The sequence below is a fragment of the Schistocerca piceifrons genome, chromosome X (assembly GCF_021461385.2).
Source record: "Schistocerca piceifrons isolate TAMUIC-IGC-003096 chromosome X, iqSchPice1.1, whole genome shotgun sequence".
In the NCBI taxonomy this organism is placed as follows: Eukaryota; Metazoa; Arthropoda; class Insecta; order Orthoptera; family Acrididae; genus Schistocerca; species Schistocerca piceifrons.
Genome location: NC_060149.1, coordinates 149,857,443 through 149,883,551, shown reverse-complemented (window position 1 = coordinate 149,883,551; position 26,109 = coordinate 149,857,443). Strand labels below are relative to the sequence as shown.

General features: G+C 39.0%; 1 protein-coding gene across 1 annotated transcript in view; it reads right to left on the bottom strand.

Moving 5' to 3' along the window:
• Positions 1 to 26,109, bottom strand: part of LOC124722899 (trimethyllysine dioxygenase, mitochondrial) — a 488,590-nt gene that overhangs the window by 285,691 nt on the left and 176,790 nt on the right. The window contains exons 4-5 of the mRNA XM_047248039.1: positions 16,375 to 16,490; positions 2,185 to 2,405 (exon numbers count right to left, since the gene is read on the bottom strand). Coding sequence (XP_047103995.1) covers positions 2,185 to 2,405; positions 16,375 to 16,490 — 337 coding nt within the window. The remainder of the gene's footprint in view (positions 1 to 2,184; positions 2,406 to 16,374; positions 16,491 to 26,109) is intronic.

The following is a 26,109-nucleotide window of genomic DNA, read 5'->3' as shown; positions in this document are numbered from 1 at the left end:
AATGAAAGAGGAAGCCACCTGGTAGAATTTTGCACAGAGCATAATTTAATCATAGCTAACACTTGGTTCAAGAATAATGAAAGAAGATTGTATACATGGAAGAAGCCTGGAGATACTGGAAGGTATCAGATAGATTATATAATGGTAAGACAGAGATTTAGGAACCAGCTTATAAATTGTAAGACATTTCCAGGGGCACATGTGGGCTCTGACCACAATCTATTGGTTATGAACTGTAGATTAAAACTGAAGAAACTGCAAAATGGTGGGAATTTGAGGAGGTGGGACCTGGATAAACTAAAAGAACCAGAGGTTGTAGAGAGCTTCAGGGAGAGCATTAGGAAACGATTGACAAGAATGGGGGAAAGAAATACAGTAGAAGAAGAATGGGTAGCTTTGAGAGATGAAGTAGTGAAGGTAGCAGAGGATCAAGTAGGTAAAAAGACGAGGGCTAATAGAAATCCTTGGGTAACAGAAGAGATATTGAATTTAATTTATGAAAGGAGAAAATATAAAAATTCAGTAAATGAAGCAGGCAAAAAGGAATACAAAAGTTTCAAAAATGAGATCGACAGGAAGTGCAAAAGGGCTAATAGATACTGCCTATAGGAAAATTAAAGAGACCTTTGAAGAAAAGAGAACCACTTGCATGAATATCAAGAGCTCAGATGGGAACCCAGTTCTAAACAAAGAAGGGAAAGCAGAAAGGTGGAAGGAGTATATAGAGAGTCTATACAAGGGTGATGTTCTTGAGGACAATGTTATAGAAATGGAAGAGGATGTAGACGAAGATGAAATGGGAGATATGGTACTGCGTGAAGAGTTTGACAGAGCACTGAAAGACCTAAGTCGAAACAAGGCTCCGGGAGTAGACAACATGCCATTAGAAGTACTGATAGCATTGGGAGAGCCTGCCTTGACAAAAGTCTACCATCTGGTGAGCAAGATGTATGAGACAGGCGAAATACCTTCAGACTTCAAGAATAATATGATAATTCCAATCCCAAAGAAAGCAGGTGTTGGCAGATGTGAAAATAACCGAACCATCAGTTTAATAAGCCACGTCTACAAAATACTGACTCGAATTCTTTACAGAAAAATGGAAAAGCTCATAGAAGTCGACCTCGGGGAAGATCAGTTTGCTTTCCTTAGAAATGTTGGAACACGTGAGGCGATACTGACCCTACGACTTATCTTAGAAAATAGATTAAGGAAAAGCAAACCTACGTTTCTAGCATTTGTAGACTTAGAGAAAGCTTTTGACAATGTTGACTGGACTACTATCTTTCAAATTCTGAAAGTGGCAGGGTTAAAATATACGGAGCAAAAGGCTATTTCAAATTTGTACAGAACCCAGACAGCAGTTATAAGAGTTGAGGGGCATGAAAGGGAAGCAGTGGTTGGGAAGGGAGTGAGACAGGTTTGTAGCCTCTCCCCAATGTTATTCAATCTGTATATTGAGCAAGTAGTAAAGGAAACAAAAGAAAAATTCGGAGTAGGAATTAAAATCCATGGAGAAAAAAAAAATCTTTGAGGTTCGCCGATGACATTGCAATTCTGTCAGAGACAGCACAGGACCTGGAAGAGCAGCTGAACACAAGGACAGTGTCTTGAAACAAGGGTATAAGATGAACATCAACAAAAGCAAAACGAGGATAATGGAATGTAGTCGAATTAAATCGGGCGATGCTGAGGGAATTAGATTAGGAAACGAGAAGCTTAAAGTAGTAAACAAGTTTTGCTATTTAGGGTGCAAAATAACTAATGATGGTCAAAGTAGAGAGGATATAATATGTAGACTGACAATGGCAAGGAAAGCATTCTGAAGAAGAGAAATTTGTTAACATTGAGTATAGATTTAAGTGTCAGGAAGTCATTTCTGAAAGTATTTGTATGGAGTGTAGCCATGTATGGAAGTGAAATGTGGACAATTTGGAACCCACTAGCAACAGACAGCGGCAGACTGTTGAACATATTTCTAAAATTTTAAACTAGCTGTATCTTTGCCTAATAGGAGTTAATTAAAGAATAAATACAGCATATTTATTTAGTTGTCTCTTGTTCTGTCCCCTAATCACCAGACATACACTATTTGAGTATTTCATGAAAGTAAAAACATTAAGTTGAATTACTTCTTTAACAGAAAACAAATAGCCTGACGTTATTCACATTATTATTACTTACATTTTTTACAAATCCAACACCAAATCTTGCAAGAGACTGAAGAACCTTTTTCACATAATTTTCGTCTTCTAAGTAAGCTGTTGCATCAACTGCATCATCTACAAGATTCACCGTATTATTCCACAAAACTGGCTTCTGATCTTTTAGTTTCTGATAGTGGGTGTTGTAATTATTTTTGTAGAGCCATTCAAGGGAGAATTTAGAAAGATGTTTATCTGCCCCTAAAATGAGAAGGAAAAATTAAATAAAATATTGTAATTGTAAATATGTCATATTATTAATTAATTATTCAACAAAAGCTGCTTTGTGGCAGTATTTTATTTCACTGGACTAGTTTCAGGAATTGCCCATCATCAGTGGTGCATCTATTAGACAAAATACACATATTTGTTATAATAGGTTAATACTTACAGTGCAACGCATATTGTAGTGTTTTGTGTATATGTGATTTTTCAGTTCATTGTAATCCAAACTCTCTTATATATGATGTTCTCTAGCATATCCCAATGATGATATTTCAGAATGTTTGTGTAATATAGTGATTACATGATTTATATAAGATATACATAATTAGCATAAGAAATTGTTTACAAAATATATGCAGTTGCCATTTCCTCACAGTTATCACATTTTAACTTATGAACACCTGAACATGCAGATTTACGGGATTGTTCTATGTTACGACAAATTTGTGATCACTGTGTGTCCTGTGTTGCCAAACCTAGGTTTAGGTCGCTTCTCTTGAGTGCAAATCTAATGTTATCTGAAATTTTTCCCTAATATGGTATGACAACGAACTGTGTGTGTTTGCTGTAATTTATCCCTGTTAAGATAATTCTGTCTTTTATTTTATTTTCATTTGTGTGTAGTTTCTGGTATAAATTTTGTTGACTATGGTGGGGTTGTATTTCTTTGTGTCTTTAATTCAGATGTTATTTTTTGTTTAGTCAGTGGATAACTTATTAGTATCCCTAGACAAGTTCCAAAATATGCTTCTTTGTGTGCTTTTGGATGATGAGCTATTATGTATTATACATCCTGTGGTTGTCATTTTCAGTAGATTTTGAATTTGTTCAATGTTCCATTTCTTGTGATTTCAAGATCAAGGAAATTTATTTTATTATATTGTTCACAGTTGATTGTTAACATGATATTTTTATGTAGGGTATTCCATTGTGTGTGGATTTGTGTTCCTTTAAATAACATTAATGTATCATCTACAGTAGTACTGAATTTTATTAGTCCATTCTGGAATTTTTTTAACTTCTTAGTATGGAGATGAAACTATTAGCATGTCCACCAGCAAGGCAATGTCCCATTGCTAAATTGTGTTCTTGTATATACAGCTGGTCATTGAACTTAAAATAGCTATGCGACAGTGTCAATTTCAATAAAATAATAAATTCTTCTATTTCAACTGCACACATTTTACCACATGTGTGTAAAGCACAGTCAATAATTTCAATAGTTTCAGTAACAGGTATGTTAGCACACATGTTGGATATATCTAAGGAAATAAGTTTTGCATTCTCTACAATGTGAACATCTTTAATTTGTTGTATGCAGCTGCTTGAATTCTTTACCACATATTGATTAACATACACATACACTGCTTGTCAGTTGCTAAGGAACAGTGAAATTATTGGACAGGAATAATCACAGGCAATGTTATCAAACATAATACTTACATAGTAGAGGTGGAGTGGTATATTTATAACAAAAAATGGTACCAATTTCACTACATGGGAAAGCAGGATGACAGACATGAATAACGTTCATGTTTGACACAGGTCGGACTCTCAATAAAAAGGTCAATCGAACTTTCAGTAAGGAATATGGCCTCCTTGGGAACTAATGTACATTTTGCGCTTGTGATTCATACTGTCTACCAAACTGTTGAGGAGTCCTTGGGTGATATTCAAAAATGGCTCTGAGCACTATGGGACTTAACATCTGTGGTCATCAGTCCCCTAGAACTTAGAACTACTTAAACCTAACTAACCTAAGGACAGCACACACATCCATGCCCCAGGCAGGATTCGAACCTGCAACCGGAGCGGTCACGCGGTTCCAGACTGAAGCGGCTAGAACCGCACGGCCACACAGGCCGGCTCTTGGGTGATATTGTCTCATGCCTCTCTCAAGGCAGTTTCCAGTTATTGTGCAATTTGGGGAGGGGTGTTCATTGGGAAACATATCTGCCAAGAGCATCCCAGGCATGCTCGAGAGGGTTTAGGTCCAGGGAGTATGCAGGCCATTCCATATGTTCAATATTTTCACTTTTCAGCATGTCAGATACCTCAGCAGTACTGTCTGGGTGGGCACCGTCAACCATAAATGGAAAGTCGGAACCTACCTCACCCCAAAACAGATGAGTATGATCCAGAATAATCTCCCTGCAATACTGCTGTGCTGTTATGGTACCTCACACAAAGATATGCAGTAGTGTTCGGCCATTGTGCATAATGCCTGACCACCCCCTAGTGCTCAGCCCATACTGATGTTCATGACCATCCTATAGTGTATAACATGTTCCACTCTCTCTCCACACTAACTGGTGGCCAGAATAACTTGCCACAGTGAAACAGGATTTGTCAGAGGACATCACTCTGTACCACTGTTGCTGACCCCAATCAACATGCTCCCTACACCAACAAACTCCTTTCAGTGATAGTGTGGTTGAGGTAGGATGATTTTAACATGTTTCCAAGAATACAAGGTAGCCTGATTTAATTGTCAGGAAATGGTACTGGCATAGACACATATAGTGACAGCAGTTGCAAGGTCAGCAGTGATCTGCCTAGTGAGAGATGTCTGTTCCTTTTCACCATTAGGGCTATGTATCAATCCTCTTGCAGGATGGCAGTCCATCTATGACCACCGGCAGGCTTTCAGATAAAATTTCCACATTCAGCAGCCTTTTTTAATCATGAGAGGACACTTGTGGACACAACCATTACTGTAGGCACAATAGTGACACTTGGACCAACTTCAAGCCATCCAGCTGCTCATCCATGATTGTAAGCACTCAAAATGATGTCTTTTAGAGATGTTGCCATACCACAAGCAATGTTGCACTAATCAGTTTCATAACAACCTTAATCAAATACAGTACTGCACGAACTGTCAAATGCACACAGAGCATTCATGAACAGGCTTTGCTGGAGTAAACACATCCTGCCCTCTGTATTTTCTTTTACTGTCATTGGGTGGGTGTTCCATAGCAAATGTAAGTTGGCCTGTAGCAACTGGCAGTTGTACCTTTCCAACTGTTAGTTGTTCTTTAGCAATTGTCAAGCAATCTAGTCTTAAGTCAGAATAAAATTTAACTTTTTCTAAGTTGGTATGCTGGACGGCTTATACAAATAACTGTTGGTTGGCATCAGATGGGTTTTTCAAGGAGCAGTATGCTTTTTCTCTTTTATCAACCAAAAATTGAGCTTTATTTGCGTTTTTTTTTTTTTTAAATTAGGGCTTAGAATCGTTTGTTTGGGTCTTTTTCTACACCATTGATATTGTTTTTGCTGAAAAATTCTAAGGTTTTATTTATATAGTCTGACCAAAACATGATCTCTACTGTATTTCTCTTGCCTGCTTCAAAAACTATAGCATTGTATGTTTCTATTTATTCACAAACTGCACATATATTTTTGTTTTCTTTTTTTGTAGAATTTGTTATTTTTACTTTTATAATTGTGTTTGCTAATCACTTTGGATATCTTTTCAGTAATGTAGTTTTGATCTGCAACTCAAAGCTTAGCAGTATCAATTGCTATTTTAATATATGGAATAATGTTTGCTGTATTAGACTGAGCTGATCTATTTGATAAATTACATGCTAGGCCTTTTTGTAATAAATATGTTTCATTATTATTAAATTCTGTTTGTCAAATTTTTTGTTCTATTGAAAACTTTAAATTTTTTGTCACATTCTACTTCTGCTATATTTTAATTACAATTATGGATTAATGCCTAATGTTTTTTTCTAATGCATAAGCTTAATTTTTTATTTTCATTTTTTTCATATTTGTTAATCAATTTCTTAATTATGTCAAACACAGAAATCTGTAGTAGCTTCACTATTGCCTGATGTACTTATTGTAGTTCTGTTTATAATAAGTTGCTGTTTTGATATTTGTCTCGGACCTCTTCTTTTATCCACATCACTTCACTTTTTTTGTTTTATACACATGGCTACCTTTGTTTTTTTTTATATTCACATGTGCATATTTCAGTAACTTGATTGGACAGACATTTTTCATTGAAACATACACCTTCAATGTTTCTTGTTAACTTTGATTGTGTCTTCTGGTATGAGAAAACAGCACCACTTATCCTGTCTGGGAGTAATAAGAATGTCTCACAAGTTTTGTGCTCTGTGGTTTGTTGTTATTGTAAATATGTGAGGTTATTTATTAATTGTTTGACAGTTAAACAAAGAGCCGAGTGGATTGTTTCTGACTGAAACGAAGTCTCATATCTGTGCCATTCCTGTTACTGCAGTTGGGAGATGGGATGAACAAATGATAGCCTTCACCTGTGTGGGAGAGGGAAGGACAAATTAGCTGAGCATCTTGTAGAAAGTGAACGGGGGCACACAGGATAAAGTCCACGTGATTACTAGAGTCAGAGAGGCACATTTTTTGATGGTTACAAACAGACAGCATTGGGAAAAAATTAGAGCAGAAGAAGACCACAATATATGTAATAGTTTCCAGAAAAATAAAATTAATTTGTTTTGCCAGAATAATAGGGAGTTGAAAAACAAGACAGATAAGCTTCTGGTACGCTTAAAGATAAGGAAAATTCTGAAGTGGTAAGTATCCTGTGCTTCTCTGAACACCATGTAATGGGGCAGTTATATACAAAAGATTATAGAATAGCATCATTTTTGTGAAGAGTTAACAAGGAAAAAATAAGGAGCTGCAACAAATGTAAAAGCTGGACACAAAGTCAAAAATATTGAAACAAATAGTTTTTGTATAGATCGGATCATACAAGCATGAACTTATAAGCTGTTACTGCAGAATACTTCTCTGGTTTTTGCAACAGTCTACAGATCCCCTCTATGAAACTTTCAGATATTCATGAGAAACCTAGATTCACTGTTGATTTACTTGCCAGGTAAGAAGAAACAGTTAGTGGTTTGTCGAGATTTCAATACAGTTTCTTATGAGAGACAGATAGGGAGAAAGAGCATCATTATTTTAATGTTTCAATCTAATTTCAGTTGTCAGTTATCCACGTCATGTGCAGCAAGATAGTAGGAAACTGATTGATAACATCTCTATCGACAGTTCTCAGGCCGAAAGAACTGATGTGTACCCAGTTGTTAATGGACTGTCTGATCATGATAAACAAGTACTGGAAGTAAATGATATAGTACTTACAGCCCTGAGGCAGGTTCCTGCAAAGCAGTGAGGCTTGTTAATGAGAACAGGAATCCTTGGTTTAAGAGTAAGTTAAAGGAGGTGGTATGGGATGAGGTGTATATAGAAAGAGATGCTAATATCAAATTCAATTTATTCCTTAGCAAATTTGTATCAACATTTGAAAGTTGCTTTCCTGAAAAGTTATCCAGAGAATCCATTAGAAAATAGATAATCCATGGATAACTAAGGAAAGGAATTAATGGATAGTAGCACTGCTGATAGAGAAACTTTAGATATGTTTATGCAGGTGGGACTGTTAACCCACCAAGGGCAGTGCTTCACATTGTTGGTGTGTGGTCATGTCCATATGGGCCACATACAGTTACATGGGCATCTCGAGTAACAGCACACTGCAAATAAAAGTGTCTACAGCTGAGCTCATGGCCACTTGTGGTCAACACCTTCTAACAAGATGTTCACTTCCAGTACTCACTGGATGGATTCTTCTACCACAACTGTTGTGCTGCATGGGCTTGCAATTCTTAGTGACCGTGTTGCTGAAAAACTGTGGCTTCAGTTTACTTTCTGAGTGAGGAGTGAACATTACAAACTAGTATCTAGCCGCTGATGTATGTACTGTGCCTTGCGAAACAATAATTTCATATTGTATGGGATCTCAAACTGTTTACTTTGGTTGGTATTAGCACAAACCACATATCAGATCATGTACCTCACTGTGTGTTTCTATTGCATGACTGATATCAGTATTTTGCAATCTACAGAATATAAATGTACTAACTTACTAAACTATGTGCCCAGCTCCACTCCTCAGCCAGATGAGTACACTGGCGATTCATTCAGGGTGAGAGGTATTTCCATCACAGTCTGTTCATCCAGACTTAGGTTTTCTACTGTTCCCCTAAATCAATTAGATGAATGCCAGAAGAGTGGTTCCTTTGAAAAGTAAATGTCTGATATCCTCCCCAAACTTTATAAAATTCAAGTCGGTGCTTCATTCTTAATGACCTTGTTCTTCATGCAATATTAAGTCCTGATCTAAATTTTCTTTTATTTTTCAACTTTAATCAAATGTTCAAATGTGTGTGAAATCTTATGGGACTTAACTGCTAAGGTCATCAGTCCCTAAGCTTACACACTAATTAACGTAAATTAGCCTAAGGACAAACACACATGCCCGGGGGAGGACTCGAACCTCCGCCGGGACCAGCCACGCAGTCCATGACTGCAGCTCCTTAAACCGCAACTTTCATCATTTTTAACAAACTCATATCTGATTTTTGTGATTTTCAGGTGCATTCTTGAAATGATAAACAATATGATTCTTTTGATTGTTCTCCTTTTACTCTTTGCCAGTCTATGTGGACAGTACAAAAGTATTTAACGAATCAATATCTTAACAACTATGGGCCCATCCATTTTATGACTATTTTACTTTCAGCCTTATGAAGGCTTCAGATGGAGATACTCTTTTGCTCTTACCACATATGTAGGTACCACTGGTCTTTATATCACCTTTTATGCTGTTCTTCATCTGGTTAAGTCTCATGTCATTCAGTGAGTTATGTGAAATGTTACACAACTCTAATCACATTTGAGAAAAGTTATCAATTCTATGAAAAATATTCCATGCTTCCTACATGAACCACCATAGACACTGGTATAAGCATGGTTATTCTATTACAGAGATATGTAAACAAACAGAATAAGACGCTACAAACAGCAATACCTGTATAAGATGACAAGTGTCTGGCACAGTTGTTAGATCGGTTAATGCTGCTACAATGGCATGTTATCAAGATTTAAGAGAGTGTGAACATGGTGTTATAGTTGGCACATGAGCGATAAGGTAGTGATTAAGTGGGGAGATTCCCTATGACCATTTCACAAGTGTACCGTGATTATCAGGAATCGGGTAAAACATCAGATCTCCGCGCTGCTGCAGCCAGAAAAAGATCCTGCAAGAGCAGTACCAATGATGACTGAAGAGAGTCATTCAATGTGACAGAAGTGCAACCCTTCCACAAATTGCTGCAGATTTCAATGCTGGGCCATCAACAAGTGTCAGCATGCAAATCATTCAATGAAACATCATCGGTATGCACTTTTGGAGCTGAAGGCCCACTCGTGTACCATTTATGACTGCACAACACAATGCCTTACACTTTGCCTTGACCTGTCAACACCAACATTGGACTGTTGATGACTGGAAACATGTTGCCTGATCGGATGAGCCTTGTTTGAAATTGTATCAAGTAGATGGACATGTATGGGTATGGAGAGTCCATGGACCTTGCATGTCAGCAGTGGATTCTTCAAACTGGTGGAGGCTCTGTAATGGTGTGGGGCAGGTGCAGTTGGAGTGATATGGGACCCCTGATATGTTTCGATACAACTCTGACAAGTGACACATACGTAAGCATTTTGTCTAATCACCTGCATCCATGTGCATTGCGCATTCCGATGGACTTGGGCAATGCCAGCAGGACAATGTGACACCCCACATGTCCAGGATTGCTACAGAGTGGCTCCAGGAACACTCGTCTGAGTTTAAACACTTCCACTGGCCACGAAACTCCCCAAACATGAACATTATTGAGCATATCTGGGATGCCTTGCAACATGCTGTTCAGAAGAGCTATCCACCCCCCCCCCCCCCCTTTCCTGTACTCTTATGAATTTGTGGACAGCCCTGAAGGATTCTTGGTGTCTATTCTCTCCAGCACTACTTCAGATATTAGTCTGAGTCCATGCCATGTCATGTTGCGGCACTTCTGAGTGCTCCTGGGGCCCTACACAATATTAGGCAGGTGTACCAGTTTCTTTGGCTCTTCAGTGTATTTTCAATTTTAATATTGATTGCTTTACTATTATGCTTTACAGTACCATGTATGTTCTGGCAAGCAAGTGAACACAAAGTTCTGTATTGGCATTCAAACAATTCACACAAAAAAGATAATGACTCGCTATATAACTGTGCCACTGAGTGGCAGAAATCTATTTAAAGATGACTGAATTTGTAGTTAAGGTGTCTGACAATGCCTTCTTCAGAGCTAATAACACCTACACATTCAGCTACATTGTCTTGAAACTGAAACCTGTCATCTTTTGAATATGTGTGAGTCATTTGTATGAACTACTGACTAAGGTCTCATATTTTCCTTAAAATCCAGTGGCACATGCTATTAAATCATTGATCATGTGAAAGTTCTGCAATAAATATTACTAAAAGAAAACAAATAATCCTTTCAAATGTATCTCAATTATGTGATGATGGCACAAACATAAATGTTAAATGCAAAACTAAACATTCCTACAGGAAATATATGACAATAGATATACTCTAATAATAAGCCTAAAAGTGAAAATTCTGAAAGATAAAACTATTATCACCTTAATGCACATTGTAGTCCAATAATTTTCAGTTGCATTAAGTAATTAAAATATCTATCTAACATTCAATTTAGAATAAGAAATTGAAAATAATGGTAGTTGAGGTGTGAATGGTCAATAAGATATGCATACAAGACACAAAATATTGCTAAGCTTTCTGAACAATGTTCTACTACTGAGGTAATCACATAACACTCATCCACACACAAACTTACAGACATATACACTTGCACTGTTATGTTATCCGAGTAAACTACACTGCACCAGCACTGCAGCTCAACTATGGTGAGGGGTTGTATCCGATGGTGTAGGCCACAGGAGAAGGGAGGTGGGGAAGGACAGAAAGGGTTGGGGAGTAGGGTGGTTGATAGGTGCAAAGGAGAGGTAGCAAGCACATTGATGGATAAGAATGTTACACCAGTGGCCTTTATGTGTCACAGGCAGGAGGAGCTGTGTGTGCACAGTGGTGTGGAGTAGAACGAGAAGGAGAGATAGAACAGAGGTAAAGAGAGAGAGATTGTAGAGTGGATGATATGAGTACAGACTGAGTGACGTAGTGGCCACAGTGACAGCGATTGAAGTGGGTGTGGGACAGAGACAAGTGGAGATTGCCGTCAGGACAATTTATGGATCAAAGGACAACCCCCAATTACGTAATTCAAAGATGTTGTTATTTAGAAGAGGACAGGTGTTTCAAGATTGTGTGGGCTCTGTAGCAATCACTGAAAACAAGCATGGTGCACTCAGGAGAATTCTCTGCCACAAGGTAGTCAACTTTGCTCTCACTGACCACTTAGTGTTGGCTGTTGATATTAGTAAACAGATGACTCGCATGCATGCCCACATAAAAGGATGTGCAAAATTTACAGCAGAATTGCTTTACGATATGGCTGCTATTACAGGTGCCTATGCTTCTGACAGGATAGGATATGGCTATGACTCGAGTGAAACAGAATGTGCTAGGCTGGTGTTTAGAACAACTCCTGCTCTTTAGTCTTCCACAGAGATATAGCCCATGTGACAAGGAGTTTAGAATAGCAGCGGTGTGAGGCTGGATCAGGGTATGTTATAGATTGATTTAATGGTGGAACACCATTTTGGAATGGGTGGGAAGGAATGTGGGTAGGATATTCCTCATATCTGGGCATGACAAGTAGTCAAAACCATGTTGAAGCACATGAAATATGATTAAGTGGTTCCGATATGGAGTTATTTGGATAATGGCAGGGTTGACCCTATGCAGCTAGTTCATAGTGCTGATTGGAGAATTTAGGGTCATGTGTCCATGTGGCATGTGCACAACATGCTTGATTACAATAGCTGCTTCACAACCCCTGCCATCTGAATCCTCCCAATCCATACCAGCATCACTTAACTATGTAGATGTGAATCGTTTGTACAACACATCCTATTAGCCTACAATCATTCTAACTTCAATTTTCACTTGCCCCTGTCTCACATCAGACTCCACCCCTGTGCCCTATTTCCCCCTCCCAATCCTCTCTACCACGTCAAGGTCTCCTACACGCAACCCCTCATCTGCACCAGAGAGAGCTCACCAGTGGCACATTACTATCCTATGTGTTTGCTACCTCTTCCTCCCTGTTATCAACTCCCCTTCCCTCCTGCCCTCCCTCCCCTTCCTGCTTCCTGTCCCCCTCACATATTTCACCTAATAAAATCCCTCACCCCAGTAATGACTTAACATAGTTGACTAAAACAATGTCACATAAATATGTATGTACATATGTATGTGTTTTTATGTCTGTTCTGTAGCTAGCTATGAAGGAGTACATCATCTGAAAGCTTAGCATTGATTTTAATCTTGTTGATGTACCTATTGATCACTTAATGCCTCACATAAATAATCAGTTGTTACCTTCATTCCTTCCATTATTTATTTTACACCAAGGACTTTCAGTTGCCATATTTAAAGAAGAAATTGTGCAGTAAGATAAACCATTTACTTTTGCCTTAGATTATTAAGGCAGTATTACAGCACATATTCAACTCCAGCAAAATCCCTTCTTGTTCTGAGTATCAGTCTCCAAACTGCATGATACTGATATTTCAGTAAAAAGAGGACTTAGAGAACTTTCACCAGTACACATCTGAAAATCGTCAGAAGACTCTGGACCTAAATACTGAGTCAATAGGTTATGGAAATATAGAAATTTTCATAAAATTCTGTTTATGTACATGAAATTTTATGCACTCAGCAACCATGTATGCAATTATATAAAATTTAACAGTCAGCCGACCAGTTGCACACCATTTTTTTAAAAAATACATAAAACAGGTTCTGATAGCTGTAAGACTATCTTCATCAGAATGGTAAAACTTTTACTATTCTGGTGAAGGCAGTCTTAGAGCTATCGAAACCTGGTTATTGTGTTTTTTTAAAAGATTGTGTGTAACCAGTTGGCTGACTGTTAAATTTTGTACATGTTATTATCTGTAAGAAATTACAAATGCTCTTTATTGCATTCATAAATAACATTAGTTTCCCTTTGACTTTTTCTTCAGAACAAGACTGTTGCAAAATTATTGTTGAGATACTTTTATATTCTTAATCATCATCTCATGGTCAGTCACAGTGTTGATTTTGTTCACAGATACACACAGAGTAACAGAAACAACAGTACTTATTTACTGCAGTTATTATTCATATGTAGCAGAAGATGACTGATTACTTATTCACTTATCTTCATTTAAAATTTCTTATTCAAAAGTTGTGACAGCAAGCATTTTTCACTGTATGTTATTAACCTGCTGCTATACAGTCTATGAAATTAACTCCTATGTGGGCTATACATTCTATGAAATTAACTCATATGTAGGCTCTTTTGAAAATGCAGTATTCCCTTTCTTTGTACCATTTTAGTTATTGATCTCATTAAGAATTTTAGATTACCTTTTAGACACATCAACAGTTTTCTGTTATTGAGCAGATAAATCCTTTTCTTTACATTTCAGTAAAGTGTGCATTTAAGGACAGACCACTTTTGCCAGTAAATTGTGTCTGGTAACTTATTTGGTATTTCATAAGATATTTCTGCAATGTGGCACTAATTACTTTTAAAGAAAAAATTACAGAAAATACTTTATTATGTGTCAGTGCAAGTGCATAAGCTCCCATGGGTGTAATGTCTTCCTCCTGCCAACATATTTACTTGATTATTTGGCCAATTGTTATCTATGTGGCTTTCTAACAGATCTTTCTGGTATTTTCTCATCTATGAAAAATTTTGTTTTTATGAGAAACAGTAACTTTAATTTACGAAGAGAGAGTCTATCCAATTAAGAGAAATATTCTCAACGATTTTTAAATGTGGTTAATTAATTTTCACAATTTGCTCTAAGTGCAAAATAAAACACAATATAATAAACATTACTGAATATATGTTGTTGTTGTTGTCTTCAATCCAAAGACTGATTTGATGCAGCTCTTCATACTGTTCTATCCTGTGCAAGCCTCTTCATCTCAGAGCAACTACTCTAACTTAAACCCTTGTGAATCTACTTACTGTATTCATCTCTTGGTCTCCCTCTACAATTTTAACCACCCACACTTTCCTCTAACACTAAATTGGTGATCACTTGGTGTCTCAGAATTTTTCCTGTCAACTGATTTCTTCTTTTAGTCAAATTGTGCCATAAATTTCCTGTCTCCACAAGTCAATTCTGTACTTACCCATTAGTTACTTGATCTACACATCTAACCTTCAGCATTCTTGTGTAACACCACATTTCAAAAGTCTCTATCCTCTTCTTGCCTAAACTGTTTGTTGTTCACATTTCACTTCCATGGTTACCCTCCAGACAAATGCCCTCAGAAAACGCTTCCTAATGCTTAAATGTAAATTCAGTGTTAACAAAATTCTCTTCTTCAGAAACTATTTTCTTATCATTGCCAGTCTACATTTTATGTTCTCTCTACTTCCGCCATCGTCAGTTGGTATGCTATCTAAATAAAAAACCTCTATTACTTTAATTGTTTCATTCCATAATCCAATTTCCTCAGCATCATCTGATTTAATTGGACTACATTCTATTATCCTTTTGTTGCTTTTGTTGACGACCATCTTATATCCTCCTTTCAACATGCTGCCCATCCATTCAGCTGCTCTTCCAAGTCCTTTGCTGTCTCCCTGACAGAGTCTGCCTGCCTACCTGGGTGGTAATGTGCTCGCCTCCCATGCAAGCTGGCCTGGGTTCAATTCTCAGTTGGGTTGGAGATTTTCTCCTCTTGGGGACTGGGTGTTGTGTTTTCCTCATCATCATTATATCCCCATCACCGGCATGCAAGTTGCCTAATGTGGCACTGACTGAAATCAGATTTGCATTTGGTGGCTGAACCTCCCCAGATGGGGCCTCCCGGGCAACAATGCCATACGCTCATTTCCATTTTTCCCTGACAGAATTACAATGTCACTGGCAAACCTCAAAGTTTTTATTTCTTCTCTTTGAACTTTAATTCTAACTCCAAATTTTTCTTTGGTTTCCTTTACTGCTTGCTCAATGTACTGATTGAATAACAAGGGGATAGGATACAAACCTGTCTCCCTCCCTTCTAAACCACTGCTTCCCTTTCTTGCTCCTTGATTCTTACAACTGCCATCTGGTTTCTTTAGAAGTTGTAAATAGCCTATAGATTCCTGTATTTTACACCTGCTACATTCAGAACTTCAAAGAGAGTATTCGAGTCAACATTGTCGAAAACTTTCTCTAAATCTACAAATGCTAGAAGTGTAGGTTTGCCTTTCCTTGACCTCAGTCAGTACTGCCTTGTGGGTTCCTGCATTTCTCTGGAATCCAGAGTCATTTTCCCCAAGGTTGGAATTCATGTTAATATTTTGCAACTGACAGTTAAGTAACACTCATACATGTCAGTACCTGTTTTCTTTGGAATTGCAATTATAATATTCTTCTTGAATCTTGCCTCAAACATCTTGCACACCAGATGCACTAGTTTTGACATGGCTGGCTCTTTCAAGGCTATCAGAAATTCTGACACAATGTCTTCTACTGCAGTTGACTTGTTTTGACTTAGGTCTTTCTATGCTCTGTTGAATTCTTCTCGCAGTAGGATATTTCTCATCTCATCTTCATCCTCTCCCCTTTCTATAATACTGCCTTCAACTTCATCTTCCTTGTATAAACCCTCTATGTACTCCTTCCACCTTTCAGCTTTCCTTCTGGTTTTCCATCTGAGCTGTTGATATTCATACAGCTGCTTCTCTTTTCTGCAAAGGCCTCCTTAATTTTCATTCAATATAAGGAGAAACAAAATACAAAAATTACTTAAGAATGCTTGTTTGAAAGATACAATACAGATTTTTCATACAATAATGCCATCATGAGATACTGTGGGCATTATAGGTAAACAAACTAACTGAATACTTACATTCCACAAGAAGTTGGCCATTTGATATCCAGCAGTTCTGAGGTTTAATGTCACTGGTAACTGTAAGTATATTTAAGTTTCTTTGGTGAGTAGTATGGTTATAGCACAGGTCACATCTGAAATTCAATTTTTTATGTAATTTCCAAAAGCATGTAAAACAACATACATGTTTTACATAGCATTTTAAAGCATTTGCAAAAGATGATGTTTCTCATCTGGACAAAATAATTATTTATTAGTTTACTTCAACTGGTAAATAATATCATACCATGACAAAATCAAATGAGTCATCTAAAATTATTACATAAAAGCAATTTGCTTGACTGTCATTGGCCCACTATGAGACAAGATATCCAGTCTGCTTTCAATAGGAGTATTATGTGATATATATTCTTGCATATATCTGGATATACATATGCTTATCCATACAACAGTACCACATCCAAGAATATCAGTTGTTTTATACCAAAAATCTAAGTAATAGGCTATAAGTTCTCTGCTTCAGGGCATATACTGAAGTTGAAACACCTTTAGATACTGATGAAGCCATTGTCTCTCCTAATAATAAAATCCACCTATATATTTCATATTTATGTCATTATACCATCTAAAAGAAACAATAACATGTACAGCTGGCTCAAATTCTGATTCTATTAGTGTCCTGAAAATATCTGTGGAACACAGTTTGACTACATAGCCTCCTGGTAAGATAAAAGTGTTGAGTTACCTAGTTAATTAGTTTCCATGGATAATTCTGCATGATAAATCATGCATGATAAATCATAATGCATGATAAATCATAATTAACCAGTTGAAGCAAACTAATAAATAATTATTTTGTCCAGATGAGAAACTTCATCTTTTGCAAATGCTTTAAAATGCTATATAAAACATGTATGTTGTGCCATTATACATTAACATTAAAAATTAATAATTAATTTGTAAATACAGCTACACGCTGAACATTTTATTTAATATGCAGATGTACATCTACATCTACATACATACTCTGCAATCCACCATACGGTGCGTGGCGGAGGGTACCTCATACCACAACTAGCATCTTCTCTCCCTGTTCTACTCCCAAACAGAACGAGGGAAAAATGACTGCCTATATGCCTCTGTACGAGCCCTAATCTCTCTTATCTTATCTTTGTGGTCTTTCCATGAAATGTAAGTTGGTGGCAGTGAAATTGTACTGCAGTCAGCCTCAAATGCTGGTTCTCTAAATTTCCTCAGTAGCGATTCACGAAAAGAACGCCTCCTTTCCTCTACGGACTCCCACCTGAGTTCCTGAAGCATTTCCGTAATACTCGCATGATGATCAAACCTACCAGTAACAAATCTAGCAGCCCACCTCTGAATTTGCTTCTATGTCCTCCCTCAATCCAAACTGATAGGGATCCCAAACGCTCAAGCAGTACTCAAGAATAGGTCATATTAGTGTTTTATAAGCGGTCTCCTTTACAGATGAACCACATCTTCCCAAAATTCTACCAATGAACTGAAGACGACTATCCGCCTTCCCCACAACTGCCATTACATGGTTGTCTCACTTCATATCGCTCTGCAATGTTACGCCCAAATATTTAATCTACATGACTGTGTCAAGTGCTACACTACTAATGGAGTATTCAGACATTACAGGATTCTTTTTCCTATTCATCTGCATTAATTTACATTTATCTATATTTAGAGTTAGCTGCCATTCTTTACACCAATCACAAATCCTGTCCAAGTCATCTTGTATCCTCCTACAGTCACTCAATGACGACACCTTCCCGTACACCACAGCATCATCAGCAAACAGCCGCACATTGCTATCCACCCTATCCAAAAGACCATTTATGTAGATAGAAAACAACAGCGGACCTACCACACTTCCCTGGGGCACTCCAGATGATACCCTCACCTCCGATGAACACTCACCATCGAGGACAACGTACTGGGTTCTATTACTTAAGAAGTCTTCGAGCCACTCACATACTTGGGAACCAATCCCATATCCTCGTACCTTAGTTAGGAGTCTGCAGTGGGGCACCAAGTCAAACGCTTTCCGGAAGTCAAGGAATATGGCATCCATCTGATACCCTTCATCCATGGTTCGCAAGATATCATGAAAAAAAAGGGCGAGTTGCGTTTCGCAAGAGCGATGCTTTCTAAAGCAGTGCTGATGCATGACAGCAACTTCCCTGTCTCAAGGAAATTCATTATATTCAAACTGAGAATATGTTCAAGAATCCTGTAACAAACCAATGTTTAGGATATTGGTCTGTAATTTTGAGGATCCATCCTTCTACCCTTCTTATATACAGGCATCACCTGCACTTTTTTCCAGTCGCTCGGGACTTTACGTTGGGCAAGAGATTCACGATAAATGCAAGCTAAGTAAGGAGCCAATGCAGTAGAGTATTCTCTGTAAAACCAAATTGGAATCCCATCAGGACCTGGCTATTTATTTATTTTCAACCCATTCAGCTGCTTCACAGCCCCAGGGATGTCTATCACTACATCCTCCATACGGGAATCTGTACAAGACTCAAAAAGCGGTATGTTTGTACGATCCTCCTGCGTGAAAGATTTCTCAAATGCTAAATTTAAAATTTCAGCTTTTGTTTTGCTGTCTTCCGTTGCCAGGCCAGACTGATCAGTGAGTGACTGGATGGAAGCCTTCGACCCGCTTACCGATTTTACGTAAGACCAGAATTTCCTTGGGTTTTCAGCAAGATCCTACCCACCACATTTCATAGATCACAATAACAAAATTTCTTTTATGGCATAGAATGTGTTGTCAAGCAGTAACATTATCAGTTTGTTTTCATATTTTACTTTGTTGTCTGTTAGACATTTTATATGACAGGATAAGTAAATTTTTGTTGCTGCATTGTGCACCCCTTTTGAGCTAAGTACAACATTAATGTGGACTAATTAATATCATTTTTCCTCCTGATATTGTAATTATGTACTGTGAATTATTTGTATGTGTTTTTGTTGCCTGTACTGTGTCCGTTGAAGATAACTATTGGCCAGGGTTCTAGTCTCTCTGAGTTTAACAATTTCCTCATTTGAATTTTCTCTTTCTATCCTACCTCCCTTCAGTAAACTACAGTTTCTTTCATGGAGGTGGAATCTCTTGTTCTGGAAGTAAGGAGTGTGGTAATCTACTTTTATGTGTTCCTGTCACCAGTGTACTTAATATTTGTACATAAATAAAAACTACATTCCGTTTTGTGAATATTCCAGTTTTAATTACAGCTATTATAATTAACAGAAACATAAACAATATGCAAGGATCTAATCAATATTACATTAATGAAGGATTACTATGTTTACTGATACAATGCCACTTATAAAGGAATGAATATTTATGCATAGACTCATTGAAGCTGGTTTCTGGCAGCTAGTCTCCAATTTACTCAATGGGATGTGTAGGACTGCCTAGTGCTCATCATAACATAGACCTTGTGAGTGTAGGAAAGAAATGCTATAGGTTCTTAGAGTGCGAGGGAGTCACTTAGTAGTCCACTTAAAAGAATGAGATGTACAACAACATATTATGTTGCACATCATTGTCACATTTTTTCAACTATAATAAAATATGCAACAATGACATGCAATATAATATGTTGTTGTACATCTCATTCTTTTAAGTTGACTACTAAGTGACTCCCACTCATTCTAAAAGCCTATCGTGTGTCTTTCCTACACCTGCAGTGTCCTCCTTATGATTAGCACTAGGCAGTCCTACTACACACCCCATTGAGTAAATTATATACTTGTTGCCAGAAGTTAGCTGCACTGAGTCTATGCAACAATATTCATTGTGTTTTAAATGGCATTGTATTAGTGAACACAATAATCCTTCATTAATAAAGATTGATTATTGCCTTGCAAATTATTTATGTTAATGTTAATTGTAATAATTGCAAATAAAAGAGAAATATTCATAGAAGAGAAGGCTGTTGTTATTTATCTACAAATATTAAGTTTATTACAGACAGAAATACATAGAAGTACATTATATTACCACACTTATTACTTTCAGGACAAGAGATTCCACCTTGTGGGAAGAAACTGCAATTTATTAGGGGAGCTTAGACAGGAAGAGAAAATTCAACTAAGAGAGACTGAAAGCCTGGTCAGTACTTATCTTCAACAGACACAGTACAACTGATAAAAACACATACAAATAGCTCACAATAACGTTCAGATTAATACTCTCTGGGATTCGTGAGTTATGAAGGTAAATACAGATCAGTCTTTATGTTCCATTTGATTTGAATATTCTGCTGAATTGAATTTTATTTTTATACAAAAGGTAAGTGTGCACAACAGATGAATCTAAGCACATAGAAGTGAGATATGGCAAAAGTTCAATTTAGATGGAACATTGTAAATGTATTGTCACAGCCAAAGCTGAGTAGCATGGTGGTATGGTGGATATAATACTAAACTGTTGCATGGAGGGTTCTGAGTTCAAAACTCACAAGAAGTGAAAAATTTTAATTTTTATATGCGGTTAGAGTACATTCTAAACGTATCCACAAATGTCAGGAATCATTGTACTGGAATGTTCCCTGTATACAGGGTGTTACAAAAAGGTGCGGACAAACTTTCAGGAAACATTCCTCACACACAAATAAAGAAAAGATATTATGTGGACATGTGTCCGGAAACGCTTAATTCCCATGTTAGAGCTCATTTTAGTTTCGTCAGTATGTACTGGACTCCCTCGATTCACCCCCAGTTGGCCCAATTGAAGGAAGGTAATGTTGACTTTGGTGCTTGTGTTGACATGCGACTCATTGCTCTACAGTATTAGCATCAAGCACATCAGTACGTAGCATCAACAGGTTAGTGTTCATCACAAACGTGGTTTTGCAGTCAGTGCAATGTTTACAAATGCGGAGATGGCAGATGCCCATTTGATGTATGGATTAGCACAGGGCAATAGCCGTGGCGCGGTACGTTTGTATCGAGACAGATTTCCAGAACGAAGGTGTCCCGACAGGAAGACGTTCGAAGCAATTGATCGGCGTCTTGGAGCTCGGAACATTCCAGCCTGTGACTCGCGACTGGGGAAGACCTAGAACGACGAGGACACCTGCAATGGACGAGGCAATTCTTCGTGCAGTTGACGATAACCCTAATGTCAGCGTCAGAGAAGTTGCTGCTGTACAAGGTAACGTTGACCACGTCACTGTATGGAGAGTGCTACGGGAGAACCAGTTGTTTCCGTGCCATGTACAGCGTGTGCAGGCACTATCTGCAGGTGATTGGCCTCCACGGGTACACTTCTGCGAATGGTTCATCCAACAATGTGTCAGTCCTCATTTCAGTGCAAATGTTCTCTTTACGGATAAGGATTCATTCCAACGTGATCAAATTGTAAATTTTCACAATCAACATGTGTGGGCTGACGAGATTCCGCACGCAATTGTGCAATCGCGTCATCAACACAGATTTTCTGTGAACTTTTGGGCAGGCATTGTTGGTGATGTCTTGATTTGGCCCCATGTTCTTCCACCTACGCTCAATGGAGCACGTTATCATGATTTCATACAGGATACTCTACCTGTGCTGCTAGAACATGTGCCTTTACAAGTACGACACAACATGTGGTTCATGCACGATGGAGCTCCTGCACATTTCAGTCGAAGTGTTCGTACGCTTCTCAACAACAGATTGCGGTGACCGATGGGTTGGTAGAGGCGGACCAATTCCATGGCCTCCACGCTCTCCTGACCTCAACCCTCTTGACTTTCATTTATGGGGGCATTTGAAAGCTCTTGTCTACGCAACCCCGGTACCAAACGTTGAGGCTCTTCGTGTTCGTATTGTGGACGGCTGTGATACAATACGCCATTCTCCAGGGCTGCATCAGCGCATCAGGGATTCCATGCGACGGAGGGTGGATGCATGTATCCTCGCTAACGGAGGACATTTTGAACATTTCCTGTAACAAAGTGTTTGAAGTCACGCTGGTACGTTCTGTTGCTGTGTGTTTCCATTCCATGATTAATGTGATTTGAAGAGAAGTAATAAAATGAGCTCTAACATGGAAAGTAAGCGTTTCTGGACACATGTCCACATAACGTATTTTCTTTCTTTGTGTGTGAGGAATGTTTCCTGAAAGTTTGGCCGTACCTTTTTGTAGCACCCTGTACATACAGTATGTCTTCTGGCTGGAAGCACCCTTGTATGTGCAAGTGCTGAATAAACTTTTGGTAAGTGAAGTTATTGTTCGTCATTCATCTAATTACACCTTCTTCTACGTGACACTATTCTGGTGGAGTGGCCGGGTATTGGAACTTGTGATAGTGCACATTATCGACGACACAGTGGCTCCCATTAGGCCAGGATACAGCCGCTGTTTACGTGGCAAGAAACCCGAGTTGGAGCCATATTCAACAGATCGCAATCTATCAGGGACAGAAGAAAAAGAGGACATTACGATGACAGCAACTGTGTGCCACCACATCAGACATCCTTCCGGGTTCTCTGGTGACGATGGCCAAGATCCAAACAAGTGGCTAAGGTAATATGAGCGTATAGCCAAATTTAATAAATGGGATGACACCGTCCGTTTGGCTAACGTATTTTTCTACTTGGAGGGCACTGCCAAGCAATGGTATGAGAACAATGAGGAGAAGTTCACAAGCTGGGAAGTATTTTCGGTGGAACTGCACAAGTATTTCGGAGACACACAATGACACAAGTGCAAGGCTGAATATTAAGTGCAGGACACAGCGTCCAAAAGAAACTACAGCATCTAACATTCAAGAGCTGTGGAAAATAGTGGATTCTAGAATGAAGGAGGAAGATAATGTTGCACATCTCATGAAGGGTGTTGCTGAGGACATGTATCGATCCTAACTCCTGAAGGAGGTTTCAACAGCAGACGACTTCATAAAATGGTGCCAGTATATCGAGACAATGCATCAAAAAAGAATTACACGCAACAAGTTTGAACGGCTTCCAAACGTCGTATTAATGTCTGTGATGGAGGAAGCAACTGATTTCACAAGTGTTCTTAGTCAGATAGTGAGAGAGGAAGTACAGAAGGCACTTGGATTGCACGGCGAGCAAAATAACCGAAACGCTTCAAGAGGTCATAAGGGAGGGAGTGGAACACACATTGAACCCAATCTCTCGTCCTTCATTTATTTAATTATTTATTTATTCCTTCAAAATGGTGAAAAATTCGAGACCCAGGTGGAGTTATGTTCCTACAATGCCGCATGAGGAACCTGTTTGGGCACCAAGAAAGACTGACGTCTGGAGGACCCAGGATAACCAACCAGTATGTTTCCACTGTGGGCGACTGGGACAAGTGGTGCACTATTGTCAAGAAAGGCTGCGGATATTTGCTGACGTCCGCGCCAGAAGACAGCAGACCGATCTTAGCTGACGCCAACTTCGAGACGACGAAGATGAACAAGAAGATGTGGCTGCAGGACGACGTAGGTCACCATCGTCGCGAGCTAGCCGCTGGAGACGACGCCCCCCAACACGCCGATCAAGGTCTCTATCGCCGTTTAGAAGCTCCAGCCGATTTACCTAGCCGCCGCAACTTGGAAAACTAAAGAGTGCGACCTTCCTTGGAGGTGAGGCCGCCGAAGAGAAAAATCCTCCGCCATCGATCACTACAAAAATGATAGGAAACTATGTCGATATTCTCACGGATGGCCGACCAGCTCAAGCTCTTGTGGATTCTGGAGCATTATATTCAGTCATTTCGGAGAAGTACCGTCGCCAGTTGCAGAAAAACGCATTCGTCGACAACAAAACATCTCTGCTGAAGGTGGCTAATGGAAAATATGTAAAAGCTACTGGAAGACGTGTCATTCGTGTGGGTATAAGTGGCCATACACAGCCCTTAGAATTAATCGTCTTACAAGAGTGTAGTCATGACGTCATTCTCGAATGGGACTTTTTGAAAGCGTCTCAGGCAATTATAGATTGTGGTCGCCCGAAGATTGTGCTAGACGAGATGAGATACTGTGGACAGAAAGATGCGCATCCGAGTGTGTGGGGACTATGTGTGCTGGATGAAGTGATCATTCCTGCAGTCAGCGCTAGAAAGGTAACTGTCATGTGTCAAGCCATGCATCAACCCATGGATCTTGTAGTGGATCGTAAGAGAAGCATATCACTGAAGACTAACTTGGTCATCCCAGCCTCTGTCGGCTTGTTTGAAAACGGATTCGGTGACTTGTGGATAGTTAACTGTCGCCAAGAACCGCAGATCCTTCCAAGATGCATGTGCGTAGCAACCGCTGAGCCGTTAATTGTAGAACAGCTGAGCGTCACAGAAACATCCCGGGAACAACAGAAGCAGCTACTTGCCATTCTTCAAGAGTTCTCTGAATGCTTCAATCCACAGGTGAAAAGCAAATTAGACAAACCGACAGTGAAGCACCGGATTAGCACTGGAGACCATCAACCAATAAGCCAGAGAGCATACCGTGTGTCAGCAACGGAACGTCGAATAATTAGCGACGAGGTAAAGAAAATTATGAAGAATGACATCATTCAGCCTTCGCAGAGCCCATGATCGTCACCAGTGGTCCTCGTCAGGAAGAAGGATGGCAGTTGGCGCTTTTGTGTTGATTACAGGAAGCTTAATAAGATAACTAAAAAGGACGTTTACCCTCTTCCACGAATTGACGATACACTAGATTTTCTGAAGGGGGATAAGTTTTTCTCAACCATGGACATGTACTCCGGATACTGGCAAATCGAAGCAGATGAGGCTGATAGTGAGAAAACTGCACACGATACCCCAGAGGGCCTGTATGAGTTTAAGGTAATGCCGTTTGGTTTGTGTAAAGCACCAGCAACTTTTGAACGGATGATGGATAATCTTCTAAGTCACCTGAAGCGGACGATGTGTCCTTGTTATTTAGATGACATTATAGTGTTCTCCGAAACAATTTATGAACACGTAAAACGACTGAGGGCTGTTCTTAAGCGTCTCCAACAAGGCAGACTGAAACTTAATCCAAGAAAGTGTCTCTTTGGAGCAAAAGAAATCAAAATACTTGGACACCTTGTGTCAAACGAGGTATGCGGCCAGACCCAGAAAAGGTGAGATCTATAACAGAATTTCCTATTCCTGAAAGTATTAGAGATGTGAGAAGCTTCCTCGGATTGTGTTCTTATTGCCCTCGTTTTATCAAAGACTTTTGTATCGAAGCCAGGCCACTCCAAGAGTTGTTGAAAGCCGATGCTAAATTTATCTGGGGTGGTGCTGAACAAGATTCTTTCGATGTGCTGCAAAAAGCTCTGACGACTGACCCTGTACTTGGTCTGCATGATGAGAGAGCACCTGCAGAACTAACGCAGATGCCAGTGGGTATGGGATCGATGCTGTTCTGGTGCAAATTTCGGATGGAAAACATAAGGTTATAGCCTATGCATCTAGGACACTTACAAAACCCGAAAGGAACTACTCAACTACAGAAAGAGAATGTCTTGCCGTGATCTGCGCCATGTGCAAATTTCGACAGTATCTCTGTGGAAGGCCATTCACAGTTGTTACAGACTATCATTCACTTTGTTGGTTGACAGGTCTTAAGGATCCAACATTACAACTCGCCAGGTGGGCACTACGTTTTCAAGACTACGACATTATCATAGTGTACAAAAGTGGAACAAAACAACAAGATTCCGACCCTGTGCAAGACCATCAAGACTGATGAAGAAAGCCGGCCGGTGTGGTCGAGCGGTTCT